Source organism: Trichoplusia ni, chromosome 6, assembly GCF_003590095.1.
Source record: "Trichoplusia ni isolate ovarian cell line Hi5 chromosome 6, tn1, whole genome shotgun sequence".
In the NCBI taxonomy this organism is placed as follows: Eukaryota; Metazoa; Arthropoda; class Insecta; order Lepidoptera; family Noctuidae; genus Trichoplusia; species Trichoplusia ni.
Window position 1 is genome coordinate 17433986 of NC_039483.1, and position 18158 is coordinate 17452143.

The 18158-nt window shown below is 37.9% G+C and overlaps 3 protein-coding genes across 3 annotated transcripts; 1 reads left to right on the forward strand and 2 right to left on the reverse strand.

Moving 5' to 3' along the window:
• Positions 1-185: 185 nt before the first annotated feature.
• LOC113495349 (histone H2A-beta, sperm-like) lies at positions 186-1708 on the reverse strand. The gene is made up of 3 exons (XM_026874036.1): positions 1559-1708; positions 1252-1471; positions 186-1017 (listed from the first exon to the last, which is right to left on the reverse strand). The coding sequence occupies exons 1-3, from the start codon at positions 1575-1577 to the stop codon at positions 846-848; spliced, it is 411 nt and encodes a 136-aa protein (XP_026729837.1). The 5' UTR covers positions 1578-1708; the 3' UTR covers positions 186-845.
• Positions 1709-1948: 240 nt separating this feature from the next.
• On the forward strand, positions 1949-9667 carry LOC113495350 (pseudouridylate synthase 7 homolog). Its single transcript, XM_026874037.1, has 12 exons — positions 1949-2039; positions 2193-2536; positions 2837-3050; positions 3445-3586; positions 3813-3933; positions 4207-4395; positions 4816-4990; positions 6535-6726; positions 6955-7096; positions 7379-7778; positions 8345-8496; positions 9230-9667. The coding sequence occupies exons 2-12, from the start codon at positions 2217-2219 to the stop codon at positions 9460-9462; spliced, it is 2280 nt and encodes a 759-aa protein (XP_026729838.1). The 5' UTR covers positions 1949-2039; positions 2193-2216; the 3' UTR covers positions 9463-9667.
• On the reverse strand, positions 9544-15552 carry LOC113495193 (zinc finger and SCAN domain-containing protein 32-like). The gene is made up of 5 exons (XM_026873802.1): positions 15200-15552; positions 14753-14836; positions 11043-11128; positions 10252-10451; positions 9544-9556 (listed from the first exon to the last, which is right to left on the reverse strand). The coding sequence occupies exons 1-5, from the start codon at positions 15462-15464 to the stop codon at positions 9544-9546; spliced, it is 648 nt and encodes a 215-aa protein (XP_026729603.1). The 5' UTR covers positions 15465-15552.
• Between the last annotated feature and the right edge of the window lie 2606 nt (positions 15553-18158).

Genomic DNA, 18158 nt, shown 5'->3' on the forward strand with positions numbered 1-18158 from the left:
ATGACGCGATGAAGGCTTCGCTTAGAATCGAGTGTGCAAACCTGATATTACCAAGGGAGGATGATCACAATAACAATCAGACTAAAATCAATAAATAATTAAATTCATATTATTATTCTGAAAGAATCATACTATGGTTCAAATCCAACTAAATAATGTGGCAATTTAAAATTAAAACAGACAAATTCGTAATTACATAATATATTTTTAAAAGAACTCATAATTAACATCGTTTTTTATTTTCAAACATGACAACAGTTTGTTGACTTACAAACACCTTATTTCTTCAACAACAATTATTCTTTTTACATTTTTTTCTTGTCACTTTTTTACAATATTTTTGTTTTTATAATAATTATTTGCCCACCTGGGACTTTTAATTCAATAATATTAATAATCGGCACAGTACAGTTTTACACAACATATTTTACACCAAAACCAACAACATAGCCATAATTTTACATCACTGTCAGAAATATTTTCTACCCGTTCACTGCTCATGAAGACCTCACAGCTAAGGGCCTATGATTGTAAATTACTTCATATTTTGATGAATCATAGGGCAACAATAATACATGATTTAAATATTCATACACAATTAAAACAGAATAATCATTGCAAAATTACTGCCAAATTTTACATGACATAATATTTCATTAACTAATGCCTTCCTGTACAATGAAGTCTTGAAGTAAGATTGCCATTAGTGGGATACCTTCATAGGCTTTCAGTATATTGTGTTCTCAATACCCCGAGAGAGCGAAACCACACTACATGTGTGTCTCTGTCTTGCTTCCACAATGGCCAGTCCGTTGATGGCTAGTACTCATACTGACTAATAAATATTAATATTCTTGTGATGAATGGTTAGTTTTATGGTGGTTTTTGGTTTTCTTAGGTAACAGCTGATGTTCAATGTGGGGCATTACACCACCTTGTGATATAGTGACCCCTTCTAGCATTCTGTTGAGTTCATCGTCATTCCGGACGGCAAGCAGTATGTGACGTGGGGATATTCTGAAAGATGGAAATATTTTTTTAACAAGATGCAATCTCAACAGTATTTCTAGTCTTTTTTTTTAATAAGTAATTTATCAGAAATGTAATTGTCAACACAAACATATTTGAGAAACTTGTGTTAGTTTAGACCATAGCTTATATTATATTATGGGAGTATATAAAGTACTATAGTCTTATTTTTTACTTAAGTTATACCTACATTTATTATTCGAATATTCCAAATGTACCTACCTAGTTCTTTGATTGTCTTCAGCCGCCTTTGCTGATAATTCCAAGATTTCAGCTGCTAAGTATTCCAGTACTGCGGTCATGTAAACGGCTGCGCCTGATCCGATCCGGGGTGCATAGTTACCGTTCTTCAGAATTCTGTGAATTCTACCCACAGGTAACGACAACCCAGCGCGATTACTGCGAGTTTTCGTTTTTGCCCTCATTTTAACAGGACTTTCATCTGAAAAATTAAAAGTGCGTTAGTGAACAACTTACAAAAATGTACTAAGAGTCAAATACGTAAGCCTTGTTTAGTTTTATTACTTACCACTTGTGTATACAGGCATGATAGGTTTTGTTAACAGAGAAATTTTTCTCTAATAGATTGTAAAATCGACAGTTCCCGTAGCTACTTTTAAATTTAAATAGAAACGTCCTTTTTGAACTTCCTTGAGCCCAAAGCTGTCATTGGATTATATTTTAATGTTGCCAAATGCTTAATCAAGTCCCGATAAAATTCTGAGTACATTATCAAATTCTTTATGTAATAATTAATTCGTTGTGTTTATTTTGTAAAATTTTATCTTAAAATTTGCAGAAATGTCGATCAAAGCTTTTAATAATCATAAAACTGAGAGCACAATTTAATATTTTTTGCATTCAATTTAAATAATGCACTGAACTAACTGAATAAAACCCTTAATGTGAATGCAGCCGATTGACAAGTCAAAGTCAAATTATTGGCATTATTGCTAATGTAATGTCAAACTGGTCAACAGTTTTCGCGTGTCGGTGTCTATATACTCGATGTATGTTTTTTTAATTATGTTCATAGAATTACCGTAACTTAACTATATACAGCTCTGTTGAATAGCCACGTTGATGATTTAGAAATGAATATATCTATAACTAAACTGTAAACTAGGGTCTTCAATAAACTAAGTTAATTCTGGTGTTTTTAGGTTAAGTGGTGTTTATGAGAGAAAATGAATAAAAGCAGACCCTGGAACCATAATAAACACGATCGCAACATGCGAGGAGGCTTTAGGGGCGGTCGTGGGGGGGTGTGGAGGGGAATGGGGAGCCACAGAGGGTTCAAGACTCAATGGAATAATTCCGAGGGTTTTAGTGGTGGTAATAGATACCAGAACAACTTTAGCGGCAATGGAAAGGGAAACTATAGCGGGAAAAGTCATTGGATTCGGCAAAAGAAAGAATCTCCTGGGAAACGTTTGTCGGAAGAAGATATTGGGGTGACAGAATATATAAGCACTCATGAGGGGTTCAATGGCATTATTAAATCAAGGTGTGTTTCATGTCAAACCTATTGTTATCTCTTCTTTCCTTTCTTGTTGTTATACTGAAGTAGTTAAAAAATAGTGTAAGGTCAAAGTAAACTTAAACAACTGAATATTGTTTATATTTATGATTTCCTGAAACTTTTATTTATGTTGTTTTTTTACTGAAAGTAAGAACTAGAAAATTTCTTCTTAAATTGAAAGCAATGAAACCCAGCTAAAGAACAGAAGTTTCTTGCTGGTGTATAACTTAATAATGTTATGAAATGTGAATTTATTAAAAAAAAATATACATCTTAATTCTATAGATACTCAGATTTCCAAGTATCTGAGATTAATGAGCAAGGTGAGATAGCAAAGTTGACAAACAAGCAGCCACCGGAAGCTCCTGAAGAGGAACTGATCAGTGAAGACGAGGACCTTCTCCTCTCGAAGTACAACCTGGAAATACTGCCAATGGAGACATGGGACAAGATCAATACTCTGGCTGTGAGCAAGGAAGAGGACCCTGAATGTGTTGAGGTATGGTGCAGTTGGATTTATACTGTATTACTTAAAAGATCTGAGTTACATTTGTTTAAGTCTTAGCACCTATACTGTCTATGGTACTACTTGTTGCACTAGATATTGATAAAAAGGCAGCAATGTAAGGGATCTGCCAGATTAGTGTTAAGTTAACTGATTGATGCTGGACTGAATGTTTTTCTAATGCACATTTGCTTTTTTTTTAATTATGCTAGAATATGACACGAACATGAATACCTACACTTGAAGGTAAGTAGGTGTGCCAAGTACCTAGCCTTAAAGGTAAGTAAGTGTAAAGAGACGAAAATCAGTTTTATTTTGCAGAAGACACCTTATATAAAGCCTAATTTGGAAGCAAATAAGGTTCTATGTGGTTTTCTTACATTTTCAGATTGACATGGCTGGAGTGACAAAGGAACAGAGAACAAAGATTCATGATGCAGTTAAGAAAGCATTTGGTGAGACCATAGTGGGCAGTACTGTCAATATTGAAGACAAGAAGCTTATGAGATTCCAGAAGTATAGGAAAGGAGGTACATATTATATCTTTCTTTTAATTGTGCTCAATGTGTTTGGATGTAGCTTGTTGTGTGAAATGATGAAGTTTTTACAGTTTGTTTCTTGTTGCTCCTCTTAAAACAAGTAATGAAACTACAATCATACAATTCCAGATATTATAATATTTATAACAATTATAGAATGTTCTATTATGAACTTCTGTTAAAGTTTTCTCATGTGGGACATGTATTTTTACTTTAGTGCGCATAGATAACAGAGTGAAGTGGACATGGCCAGGCGAATACGTGTATTTTATCGTACACAAGGAAAACTGCGACACTATGGATGCGGCGGTACGCATTGCGGAACGAATTGGTGTACAGTAAGTTTTTTGTAAAAATTACTAGCTTTCAGTGCTACTAGGTTTCAGTTTCGCCTGTTAGGAAGTATTTCAGTGTGTATCCAGCACTTTAATTAAGTTATTCAAACACCAAATTACATTATACTCGGTTCAGCGGCGAAAGACATACATACCCATAGACCTTTCATTTTATAATGTTTTCATGTATTTTGTGTACCTATCACTACCTTCTTGTGGGCCAAACTCGGCACTGCTTAAATAGACGTACCATATCTAAAATCTTCTTTCTTCCAGTGTGAAGCCGTCGATGCTGGGCTACGCGGGCACGAAGGACCGCCGCGCGAAGACCTCGCAGTGGTTCAGCGCTCGCCGCGTCGACCCGCGCAAGTTCGTGCACTCGTGTCGATACCTCAGAGACATACACGTCGGGAACTTCACGTTTAAGGATACTAACTTGAAGCTTGGCATGCTCAAAGGGAACAGGTTTGTGTTCAAACATTTTATAAATACATTTGATGGTAGTACTTTTTAAATAAAAGTTTTAGGACCTGATTGCATAGGTAATTTTGAATGGTTGCATATTGAAATGTATTCGTGATTTTCTTAATATTCTATCACAATTAATTGGTATATGGAGAAAGTCGGGCTTCATATTGCAGATGAGCTCCCACTGCTCATAGCAGGTATTCTCAGTCACAGACCGTCTGCTGCGTGTAATATGGTCCATCAGCGTCAGAAGTTAGAGCCGTACCGCAGTAGATTATATACTAGTTAAGGACGGGCCGCCGCTGGCGTATCTTATAACGTGGATGACATTTGAACGATGACGTGTGCTCAGTGTGGGCGTGGTATAGATTCATAGATTTATACTCAAACTAAAAATTTTCGCCTTTTTCCTTCTAGATTTCGCATCGCACTCCGTAACGTGACTGCACCGGATGAGCTTATAGACCAAGCGTGCAGGAACTTGCAGGAACTGGGCTTCATCAACTATTACGGGTTGCAGCGATTTGGGTCGAGATTCGACACGCCTACCTATAATATAGGATTGAAGCTTCTACAGGGGAACTTTAAAGAGGTTTGTATATTTCTTATTTGTAGTGTGAACATCATCATCCTAGTATCATCCAACATCATCCAGTATTTTCCTTATGGGATTGGGGTCAGCTTCAGTGTCACTACGACAATCATTGTACTTTTCGTTAGACTGATTTGTAATTATTTTATAACTGATGCGTATTTATCGGGATCGTCTGACTAGTTTCGGACCCAACTGAAGTCTTCACTCATGAGCTGACTCGGTGTCACGGTCGCGAGTTCGACTAGCTATGAACATCCCGTTTGTTTCGAATACCCCGTTTGCTTTACATAAATACGAATGTTGCTTCTAGTTTTCTATTTCCCGACGGCACATTTCGATAAACACACTAAATAATTTCCATAAAAGACATAAACGAGGAGGTTACACCTTTGTTAAGTTTAAGCCTAAATGGGGTTTTTTAGCCTTAAGTAAATTATTACATTATTTTATTGTGGGAGACTGGTGCCTGAACTGGGCTTTGTTGTGTGGGTGCGAGTGTGTATTTGTGGGGGCGCGGGTGTGTGGGTGCGTGTGCGTGTGTGTGTGTTTGTCTATGTGCGTATGTGTTTGATAAACGCGTATTTAATTTCATTCTACAATTTTTAATGACTATTAGTTTCTTCCTAATTCAATGACAGAAGCCACTCAGTGACAGTTTTTTTACATGCTTATTTCGAAAGTGGGAATATATTGAGGTTTCTATTAATGTTTTTGTAGAGGTATACTCCGATGAAGCAGAAAAAGCGATTGGCAAAACTGTTACGAAAATGATTATTTCTTCGGTCTGCGTGATTGAAATGACTTTTCTGTAGAGCGGAGGACTGAATGTAGGCTAGGACCGAGTGTTGCTTTAGGACCGTATATAGGATAAAAAGGTAACGGACTGCTAAAACTTTACAAGTTTCTATACCATTCCGCTTTTGGTAAGAACTATGAAACCATTAGTATCACTCGCTGTGCATGCGCCAACTGCATTAAAGAAGTTTGGTAGGTAACGCCACAAGTCGTTATGCAATATCGTAAGTGGGGACCGACAGAGAGTAAAGTAGACCTTTTTTGTGAGACCTTCATTCGCCACTTCTCTTAGGTTTTTGAAGCTCCTAGCAGTGAGGGATTTTATGTGCAGGTGAAAACTAAGGGATTTACTCTGAGAATTTGGTTTGACAGGGTTTGCTACAGAGTAGTAGGTGCATGCGCACTTTGCTATATAGTACGGGGGCTAGGACACACATGGTCTATAATGGAAAGGGGAGTTGTACCAGGGGCAGAGTTGCGGTTGAAATTATTGAGTGCTGACATTAGGTGAATTGTGTGAACAGGGAGATTCCCATAGGCAATTTAAATGTGCTGAAAAGGACTGTTAACCTTTGTTGATCGATAGTGAGGTCTTAGTTGGGTGCGTCTGAAGTATGTGAGCGGAGAGCGTGATGTCTGCTCTCAGCATGGCGCCGAATTTTGCGTTGTGACGTGACCAAGTACTCCGCACGGTGTTTTGCACTGCTCAAATGTGAACTCGAAACTGAGCAACGTGTGTCCTGCAGGCCATCGACGCGATCCTGGAGGTGCGCGAGGGCCCGCTGGAGCCGGCGCTGCGCATGTACGCGGCGTGCGGCGCGGACGGCGCGGCGCCCGCCGTGAAGGCGCTGCCGCGACACGCCGCCGCGCACTCCGAGGTGCGCCTGCTGCGCGCGCTGGCCGCCGCGCCGCACGACCTGCTCGGCGCGCTCGCCAAGGTAACCCATTTGCCGTTTTTCACGATAATAATCTGCAAAAAAAGCTTTATATTTTTTTTTAAACCATTGATTTATTTATTCTTATGATTTATAATAGATATATGGTAGCAATGAAAAAAGAATTCCGAATTAAAATCATGAACACTTCGCTTCTACACTTCGCGCAATAAATTCTCAATTATGTATTTTATAGTACCATGCACTGTACAACATAATATATCCCTGCAGTTGGCCCGCAACACCCGCCTGCTGTACCTGCACTCGTACCAGTCCCTGATCTGGAACCGCGCGGTGTCGGAGCGAATCCGCCGCTTCGGCCTCAAGCCGGCTGTCGGGGACCTCGTGGCCCTCACGCAGCTCGAAACTCAAGGTAATGCTCTAATCCTAGCTAATGTAGTAGGCAAACAATAAAAGATAATTCTCTTATTCCCAGAGTCGCTACCTCTTTTAATACAATAATTAATAAATAAACTGTATAAAATTGATGTCAAAATTTTTCTTTTTCTCTAGATACTAACCTTATTTGGTTTTATTCTCTGACTAGGCTACTATAATGTGTTTCAGTCTTTATACACGTAGATAGCACAATTTCATAAAATTTTCAAATAAGCCCTAAAAGGTGTGATGTTCATATATTTAATACGTATTATAGATGACCTCGTTGACGAAGAAGAATCAGATACCGAAGAAAATCAAACGGATGACGAGCAAACGAAGACCGATTTTTCAGAAGACGTCACGTTTAAAGTCAAAGAAGAGGCCAAAGACTCCAACAGTGACGCCAAGGACAAAGACATGAAACAAGAGACCGCAAACACAGAGAACAAGAAAACAGACACGCAAACAGACAAGAAACAAGAAGACAAACCTAAACCGAAAGTACCAGTGAAGGTATTAACTCAAGAAGATGTGGATAGTGGGAAATATAGTATTAATGACATTGTGATGCCTCTACCTGGTTATTACATAGAGTATCCGCCCAATATGGTGGACTTTTATGAGGAGCAGTTGAAGAAAGATAACCTGACGCTGGAGTTGCGGCATAGAATTAAGTGAGTAATGAAATTTACTGTTTTTGTGTGATAGAAATTCAATTGTTGGTCCCATACGGTGTTAGTCTGTAGAATAGAAGAGGTATTTTTTTGCCAAATATTTACCTGATAATTTTACCCAGGAATGTCTTTTGCGTAGGTACTTTTGTAAACTCTTCTCTATTCTTATCTCGAATAGGTGGTTAAATGAGTAAAAATTGATACGTGGTATTTCTTTAGTTCTGCAAACCTAGATTTATCATATCACAGTGAACGCGTGGCGGCACTTCTGTGTATATATTTTGCAAAGTGTTATGTCATAAGCATAACCTTTCAAACAGGTTATCTTTTAGTATGTGTTGCAGCAGGTAATAAAAATGGAATATCATTCTTAGTTTATAGAAATTATGTTATATTATTATAATAACTATCGTGAGACTGATTCATTATTAAATGATGTAACCGTTTATTCACGCGTATTTATCGGGAGCGCCCGACTAGTTTCGGACCCAACCAGAGGCCGCGTCAGCTTATGAAGGACTCCGATAAATACGCGTGAGTATCCGTTACATGATCACCCCCCGCAGGAGCTACAGCATGTCGGGCGCGTACCGGCTGCTGGCGGTGCGGCCGCGCGACGTGTGCTGGCGCTGCGTGCGCTACTCGGACCCCTTCGCGGACCTCATCGCCTCCGACCTGGACGACCTGCACAACAAACCTATCACGGCCATCGTCGACGGTGAGGATACCATACACCTTTACCGACTTTATTCCATATTATGGAGAATATTTATTACGTTATGAAATTAAGTCATTTATTCTGCAGGTAAGATAGATCATTTCCAAACATTTCCTATTTGACTACCTTGATAAGAAATGTCGAAATAAACTCGGGGGTTAGACTATAGTAAAATACACTTATATTTTTACCACTATTAAAGAACACCATTAGATGAACTAAAAATTTGCTAACAATAACACTAATTCTAGAACTCAATTTTTTTTATTTAATTTTGCTGGTTATACTTATAAACGTAAAGTTTTGTACTATATCAACGTTATCAACACAAAACATGATTTACCTCATTGTATTTGAAATTTAATAAATAATACGAAATGGGCGTGTTCTTTATCCACCCTGAGCAACGCAGATAGGTGTACTAAAACCACCAGAATACAGAGCCTTTTCCACAAATTAAAATAACCAACAATTTAAGTACATCTGAACTCATTAGAGACCTAATTTAATATTCTATTGATGTATATGTATGTGTACTTGCACCGCCATGTTGTGACCTTTACCGGTAATAAAAAAAAAAGTATTTGTATTACATTGTCTAGGGTGATTTTATCTATTAGCTTTTGGTAGATGTTGATGGATTTTTCAACTTCACATCATACCCCACTTTCATACAATAAATATTGTCAAAAGCTTGTATAAAAACATTAATATTTACTTATATTATTTCCAGATGGAAAATACAAAGCGCTTCTCCTGAACATGACGTTACCAGCCAGTTGTTACGCCACAATGGCGTTAAGAGAACTACTTAAAGTGGATACTTCAAGTGACAACCAAGCATTACAGAATAACTACCACAAGAGTAGAACCAGTTCCAAGGGAGAGGAGAGTGACAGTGGGGAGAAGAGAAAGATGGAGACAGAGTCAGAGGAAGAAGCTAAGAAAATCAAAACGGAGGAATAAAAAAGAAGAATTGAAAAATAGAGGAATAAAAAACCACGGAATAAAATATACTATAAGTAGTGAATTGTTTTATTTGTAACTTTATTGTGCAGATCTGTAATAGAGTATAATAGTTAGTTAATTACATATAATTGGCTTTATCTTAATTATTATTAGCCTGTAGACTTCCAATACTTATTATGGGCATTACAGATTTTAAACTATCTAAATTGGTTTTGTATTTCCCTTTGATCGATAAACTTATACATTTTAATTACACTTATATTCGAAATTGTTTTTTGCACTACATATATTAATTAGGATTAATATCATGCAACACATATAATACAACTCAGTAACGTTCAGACCATATTATCATTGCTACAACAACACGTTACATAATTATTATTTTTTATTTATAGACTTATTACAACATTTAAAAGGCTGACAACGTCTTCATGTTTTTAAATAATCACCATTATGAGTGGTTGACTCATAACCAATTAATGACTTGCCAGTTTCATTGGTGATTAATCCTTATTATTCAACCGAATTCAAAAAAGAGGTTCTGTTCCGTATTTTGATTCCTTTTTTTTGTGTTTGCTACCTTTGAACTGGACGAACCGATTTTGTTGGTACAATTAACGTGGAAAAGCTGTCATTTGGTCCTTTAAAAATTTCATCCAATTTGGTTCAGTAGTTCTTTATTAGACGTCGTTTGAACAGTTATGGTATTAAAACAATATTATTGGGTTGATTTATCAGCCTTTTAGAAACTGGGCAATTTATTTTCACACGCAGTTCCCTTACGTGTGTGTGAGCCGCCTGTAGTGCGTGTTGTCCCTCGCGCAGTGTCCGGCGTGTGTCGCGTGTCCCGCGTGTCCGGCGTGTGGCGCGTGTCCCGCGTGTCCCGCGTGTCCGGCGTGTGTCGCGTGTCCGGCGGCGTGCGCGCGCAGCTCGCCGGGCGTGGGGAACGAGCGCGGGCACCACACGCACTTGTGCGGCTTGTTCTGTACACAACTGTACATTAGCCTAGTGATCATGAATTCCTATGTATTGCCGTACTGGTCAAACGCGGGGACATTGCACGGCGCGCTTCAGGTCGGGGCTGTAAGAGTCTGACACTACCTACTTTCTTCGCCGAACTGGTAGGTGTCTATTAGATTTCCATCGCCTTACCTAATAAAAGGCTGCCTCTTTTCGTATCCAGTATTTTGTTAGACCACCGTGAAAAGATACGGTTCCATCCAGGATATGTAGCGTGAATCGGACCTTGGCCCACGGTTACGCGATGCACACTACCATGTTAAAAGAAAAGATGAAAGACTCCGGCACTTTTAGCCGTTTAGAGTCGTCGTAATTCTCCACCTACTTTTCTTATCAGAACAGAACAGAATTCCTGATTTACTGAAAATGATTTCTTACGTAATGTCATAGCAGGAAACCACACTGTTTCATATAAATTCCAGATTATTTTTAGCTGTTGCTTGGATTTTGATTTGAAGTAACTCCTACACCATTTATTACAAAAGCCTACGTAATACCCCCTCAAATATTGTTTAAAGTGACTGAAAAGTGACGACAGTAAAAAACCAATTCACCTTAGTATGTGTCATCCGATGATAATAGAGGTTTGAGCTGGCTGTGAAACATTTCCCGCATTCAGGACATTTGTGCGGCTTCTCCCCTGTAGAATATTGAGTATATTAATAGAATAGAATAATTTTATTGTTTCACAGTTACAATTCTTCATACATTCATCAACAGTGGTCCCCAAACTAAGCTGAAGCTTGTATCTTGGGGGCCTGAGTGTTGGAGGTTCTTAAAATAGTTTCTTATTTGGTAGAGCAAGATTATATCATAAAAACAGTAAATAAAAATTTAAACAATAAGAACTTATAAATCAGATAATAAAAAAACAAGATCACTTATTTGACTAAACTTAGAATAATGAGAGAATAAACAAATATTTACGATTAAGTGTGTGGATGTGTTTGTATGTGTGTAGATTGTGTGTGTTTGTGTGTGTTTGTGTGTGTTTGTGCAGTATGTGTGAGCGTGTGTATGTGTAAGTATCAGTGAGAAAAATCAGGGGAGTAAATCTTCCGTGTCTGCGTATGATAGTGAATGAAGCCATTTTCGAACAGTTTTCTTATATTGGTTTGCTGTGAGGTCTTTAGTGCTAAAGTGTTTGTTAACTTTATTGTAAACGTGGAAGTGTGAGTATGCAGGGGATCGCCTTGCCAGAAGACTTCTGTATTCTGGAAGGGGAAAATAGAGGGTTCGCTTTGAGATTACCTTTTGGTAGTCTGGTCTGTTCTTACGAATGTTATGAGCCTTGAGAGTGGCGCTGAGTATGAATAGTTGCCTTACGCGTAGCACTGGAAATTCGTTGTAGAGTAAGTCTGTTGGGAATCTAAACGGTTTTTTTAGAGTTACTTTTATCACAGCTCTCTGGGCTCTTTCAACTTCCATGAATATGGTTTTGCCAGCCGAGCCCCATACCGATATGCCATACTGAATGACAGATTGACATAAAGCTAAGTATATTATGCGTAGCATATCAATGGATGTACAGTCGCGAAGTTTTTTCATTACATAAATGAGTTTTCTAGTTCGACCAGAAAGCATGTGAATGTGAGGTTTGAAAGAAAGGTTCTCGTCTAACGTGATTCCTAAATACTTTACAGAGTTAGTATGATCTAGCGAAAGGCAGGTACAGTTGAGAGGTGAGTCTAATTGGCAAGTGTGGAATTTTAATGTTAGATGGGGTGGTGGAGATGTGGCTTTCGATATTTGGAATGTTATGTACTTCGTTTTATGTATATTAAGCGTTAAGAGATTTTTATTAAGTGTATCCGCTACAGTAATTAAGCCGCTCTCCGCGATGTGGTATAATTTTTCCCAAGTTTTTGCGTGAAAAATAATTGCAGTATCGTCTGCGTATGAGACTATGTCTGCCTGGGACAGTGAAATATTAAGAATGTCGTTCATATAAAATGTAAACAGAGTCGGGCCTAGGGTACTGCCTTGTGGAATACCGAAATCTATTGAATTTAATTCACTGGAGTGTTCTCCTACTTTCACCATTTGTTTGCGGTTAAGGAGATAGCTCCTAAACCACTCTAGTGTGTTCCCTCTTATTCCCACACCTTCTAGTTTTTTGAGTAGGAGTTTTATCGATATGGTATCGAACGCCTTGGCCAAGTCCAAGAAGACACCCATGCATTGCTCTTTATTTTCTATGTGTGTGGCTATTAGATTTGTAACTGTGGTCGCTGCATCTTCAGTTGATCTTCCTTTTCTAAAGCCAAATTGTCGGTGAGATATATATTTATGCTCTTCCAAATAGTTAATCAATCTTTTATTTACAATTTTTTCCAATACTTTGGAAAGAACACACAGCAGAGCTATAGGGCGATAGTTTTCAGGTGAATCTGTGGGACCACACTTGTGAATGGGTCTTATGGAAGCTATTTTCCACCTCTCGGGAAATATGCCGCTCTCCAAACTAAGATTAAATGTGTGTGTCAGTGGAACTAAGAGTGACCTTCTAATCTTTTTGATCAGTCGAACACTAAGACCGTCAGGTCCTGATGCACTATCAGTTTTCATCTGAAGGATTAATTGTTCTATTTCTGATTCATCTGTCGGATGTAGGAAAAAAGAGTGAGGAGAGCGTACATAGGGCGTATATTTGAAAGATAAGGATTCTTCTGTTTCTTTAAGTTTCACAAGTATTTGGTCAGATAAGTTCTTTCCTAGTGACGAGAAGTAAGAGTTGCATTCATTAAGTGAAATTTTTGGATTGCTATTATCCTTTATTAAAGGGGCAGAGTCATTTTGTTGCATATTGGGGTCGTAAATTGATTTTAAAGTTTTCCATAGCTTTCTTGGGTCGTTACTACAGTCCTCAATTTGTTGTCTATAGTGAGATGTTTTAAGTTTAAGTAGTAGGTTGTTGCAGAAGTTACGATATCTGGTGTAAATAAGGCGTTGCATTTCATCGTGAGGGTGTGTTCGAGAATCTAAATGAAGTTTGTCTCGGTGTTTGATGCATCTTATGAGACCGGGGGTAATCCAAGGCTTGAGGTTGTACTTATTCCTGCTTATTTTTACTGTATGTGTGTGTTTCCTAATAATACTGGAAAGAGTGTCAATTAAACAATTTATGGCAGTGTTTGTGCAGTTGGAGTTTAACGTTTCAGACCAGTTTGTGCTCGTGAGTTCTTTTAAAACCGCTTCTTCATCAATTTTAGTTTTAAATTTTGGTCTTGATGAGAATGACATACTTTTCTCGAAGGTAGTAGCGGCTAAAACAACGTCATGATCAGTTATCGAGCAATTTCCAATTATGCCTATGGATTTAGATTTAGATTTTATAAATACGTGGTCGAGACACGCAGACTCTCTAGTCGGTTCATTTATTGCTGGCATTAACCCATGAGAAGCCATAAGACATAGATATTCATTTACCTTAGTAATATTTACATTCAGTATGTCTATGTTTAAGTCACTGGCGACTATGATGCAACTAAATTTTTTAATAGAGTTAAGACCTGCATCAAGAGACTCTAGAAATTTATCTAGGTTAGAGAAGGATGGTGAGCGGTATATACCGAGCAACGCAATTTCGTTATTTAATACAACACAGTTGCAGTCCGCGTCGTCAGTAGAGAAATCATGAAGCGTACTATTCCAAGTTGATTTAATATATATAACAACGCCGCCGTTTTTATTTGATTGTGAGGTAGAACGCGTTATCGAGTAGCCAGGGATAGGTTCAAGAATGGTTCCGTCATTTAACCAGCACTCTGTTAAAACCAAGGCGTCAAACTCTACGTTTATACGTTGTAAGGCTGAAAAAAAATTGTCAAAGTTGCGCTGGTAACTCCTGATATTAAGCGTAAGTACTTTGAGTTTATGTGTTTTAGGTATAAATTTCCTACATTCTTCTAGCATGTTCACTCTGTGACATTGTATACATAGATTTTCGTAATACATTGTATATTAATAGACTTATTACCAGCTGCATAAAAAAACAGTTTAGAATATGAAAAATAAATTTTATGATTTAGCTGTTACCCTATGTGATTTTACCAAAGTTCAATAACATAATATAACTCATTATTATTTCAGAGTAATATTTATATTAGTCTCGGCATTAAAATTTCGATGTACTTGCGTTCTCTGATTCATTCCAACGAATCAAGTATCACCAGGATATAATGATATATTTGAAATTATTTACACTAAAGCAAAGTAAAGAAGAAAAGACTTGGGGAGTTAAGTGAAGACCTGAACTAATTACCTGTGTGTATCCTACGATGTGTATTCAGTGAGCTGGAGGTGCTGAAACCTTTATTGCACACGTTGCAGATGTGAGGCTTTTCACCTGAAATAAGGTACTGCCTTAAATGCCACTCGAAAAAGTAACATGATTAATTTACTATAAAATGATAATATTTGATAATCGTTTTTAGCGTGATAGCCCGAATAGTTGCGGCGCTAACCGAAATTAGAATCTGTGAAAAATAAGTTATATGTCATGGTATAAAGGGAAATGAAACTGTAGAAGAAAAAATGAAGTCGAAGTACTGAAAAACAATCGCAGTCTTGATTCACACTTACAGAGAAAGACCTTAAGAAGAATTTTAAACAAAAAAAAAAAGAGGAAGGAGAGTAATGAGGCTTAGCTTTCAGTATTTCATGAAGTGGCTACAGGATAACAGAATTTCAAATTTCACAAGATATTTACCTGTATGTGTCCTCATATGTCTTTTCAGCAATGATGGCCGGTCGAATGTCTTCAAGCAAACTTGACATGGCAAAATGTTCTTCATGTTGGCTGGTTTCTGGGGCAAACAGTAGCTTTCCTTACTGCACACCAAGCTTGTTCTCTCGTACAACTTTACCAAGTGATTGTTCAAACCTTCGAGGAATTTGAAGTCGATTATGTTTAACATTTTGGGAGGCTTACTGCCTTTTATTGATAGGTCCAAGGGTTCTGTTTGAAAATCCATAGTATACGGTTGGTTAGACTGTTTCCGATACTGAAGAATCTAATTTCTCATTTTTGTATTTGCTTGGAACTTTCAGGTCTTCAAAACAGCACTTAGATGACAAGGAATGTTAATATAATTATGGTAGATATGTTAAGTTCATTTAAGCTGGTATCTAGCTTTTCATTTGGACTAGAGATAAAAATTGATCCTAATGATGTTATCACGACACTGAAACTGATTTCCTCACGAATTTTCACAGGTAACTGTCATAATTTCCCTTCGACCTGGCTATAAATACTTCGAGGGCTGACGTATACAAATGACAGGGTGATATTAGTATATTAGATTGTATAACAGTTGTGTCGATGATCGTTTTGTAGTATTGTGGTGTCGTCAACAATGAGTTTTGTAGAGCACGGGACACTAATCGACGTGATTTGACTGTTTTTTTTTGTGGAAATTTGGAGCCTCGTGAGGTTGGATGTGGCATTTTGTTAGTTTCAAAGAACTTGAAGGGAGAATAAAAGCCCACGTGGCAGAAATTCAAGATGATGTGAGCATCCTGACATTTTTCATGGCAATGAAATGGATGCTCGATGGAAATTGGCTGAATTAGGAGGTGCTCAGGGGCTAAATGCTTGTTTTGCACAAGCAAACTGCCCCTGCAGCCTCCGACAGTGATCCAGTATGCTCTGTCTCTTTCTATCAGGCCGATGGTGGATGCTAATCTGGCTGTGCTGAAGGTGCAACTTCCGGCAGAGCAGGTTTTACGGCCGCTATGGGCATTTAATACCATATCTCAAAGCCTTGTGATCAATAGGTTTCTTTCCGTAATTCTGAGTTCTCATGGTTCTTGGAGTCCTGGAGGCTTGCAAGCTAAGTGTCGTCTCTCTTCCATTACTGCAACAGTCTTACTTTAAGAGGTAGTGGTAGGTCCTCTGAGAGCTAAAATCTCTATAGCATGAGATTACAATAAAGATAAAAAGCAGATTACTAAAAAGGAAATATTTTTTTCTATACCAGGTCCATAATTTCTAACATCCTCACGCAGTATTGAAGAAAACGTAATCGCCTATAAAGGTGACGGTGCAGAACTTTGGGTTTCCACGCTTTGTGCGACAAAACGCAAGAAAAGCGCGCCCTTTACAAATATTTACGATTGGTCGCATTGTGTCGTATGCTGTCAATCACACCTTTCAACACACAACAATGTACTGAGATATTTGGACGACGATTTGGGGAGCTATTCAACGATTTAGGTAATTAAAGTATGCGATGGGTAAATATCCTTTTAATAACCTTAATGATATAGCATTTAGTATTAAAATTGTTTGTATGTCGTGTTAGATCGACCGACATTATTAGCTGCAGAGTTTTCACTTCTGCTGTTAACCTTCATGATTAGCTAAGTATTATAGACAGTATAGTAGCTAGGACGATTGCACGGATAGCCGGTGGTAGAGGTCACCAAAACCACTGAGCTCAACCTGTCGCGGTTTCGATCCCCACGTAGGACAAGCGTTTGTGTGATCCATGAATGCTTTTCCTGAGTCTGGGTGTGTTTGTGCATGTGTCTTAAATATTTGTGAAATGCCCCGCCATACAAGGACTTCATTCCTTAGTGCGGTAGACGATTCAAAAATAGTCAGTACCTATGTATGTAGTAGATAGACGTGTGATGTTTTATAAATTGTTCTAAAAAGTGCTATTATAATGAACCTACTAATCCAAGTGGCAGTGGTTAAACGAAAACGCTGGAATATTAGGAAATGACTGATCTTAGACACGGGACTTTGCGTAACGATTAATTTTTCATACATTTGAGCACTTCTATTAATTCCAGCCAATGTATGAAATACAACTTAACTTGGCTATAAGGGTAGGAGTACTAATAGATAAGTTATGTAACACAGATAAATGTAAAATAATGTGAAAAAAGGAGCCTCATCGTGAACGTTAGATCAATAAGGATATTGTATACAATCCCTATAAAATATTCCAAGTATTGTTTTGGACCATAACTCGTTTACCAAAAAGTGGCCTAAATCCAACACCGGTATTATTCCATTTCAACCAAATTAGGCTAAACGCTTTAATTATGGTAAAACCAACAGGTATTGTCGTATAGAAATGCGAAACAGTGACGTAGTGCTATCGGGCCCATTGTACGCGGCCCCATAAGGCGAGTCGATTATTTTAATAAGCTTCGCAACTGGGTTAGGGCGATGTGATTGATCGTATTCGTTACATTGGCTTTATTGAAGCATATTGTAGTTTTGGTAATACGATATTCGAAATTATATTGATGAGTTTTCATATTTTCGGTTCGCACTTACCTACCGTAGCTATTGGCTTGATTATTCTGCCCGTAACATTAAGGTAATCACGTTATTGATTCTGATTTTCTAATTGAGGGTACGAATTACAATAACTTTTATCTTTTATTTAAAACACCTCAGACCATTCTGTTTACAATATGGTGACTTACAAATTATAATGCACCTTTTTCTGTAAGCACGATTACCTGCCTGAAAGACTTTTCCGTGATCTAAAACACGAAAAAAAAACTACACGAGTACTTAGAACTGATGCCTAACAATTTCTTGCTTATCATTTTCTGGTATGTTCACCTGGATTTGTCCCAACTCGCTTCACAACTGAGAGCTGCGTACAGAACAATCGCGAGGTTTTGTTTCTTACCTATTGTTATTT

Excerpts from the sequence above, each read along its gene's own strand:
- LOC113495349 (XM_026874036.1), bottom strand. Across the intron at positions 1,018-1,251 it reads GAAGACAATCAAAGAACTAG|AATATCCCCACGTCACATAC; the intron begins GTAGGTACATTT and ends TCCATCTTTCAG.
- LOC113495350 (XM_026874037.1), top strand. The coding sequence starts at position 2,217 with ATGAATAAAAGCAGACCCTGGAACCATAATAAACACGATCGCAACATG. Across the intron at positions 4,991-6,534 it reads TACAGGGGAACTTTAAAGAG|GCCATCGACGCGATCCTGGA; the intron begins GTTTGTATATTT and ends TGTGTCCTGCAG. Across the intron at positions 8,497-9,229 it reads TATCACGGCCATCGTCGACG|ATGGAAAATACAAAGCGCTT; the intron begins GTGAGGATACCA and ends TATTATTTCCAG.
- LOC113495193 (XM_026873802.1), bottom strand. The coding sequence starts at position 15,464 with ATGGATTTTCAAACAGAACCCTTGGACCTATCAATAAAAGGCAGTAAG. Across the intron at positions 14,837-15,199 it reads ACATATGAGGACACATACAG|GTGAAAAGCCTCACATCTGC; the intron begins GTAAATATCTTG and ends ACCTTATTTCAG. Across the intron at positions 10,452-11,042 it reads ATCGGATGACACATACTAAG|AACAAGCCGCACAAGTGCGT; the intron begins GTGAATTGGTTT and ends AGTTGTGTACAG.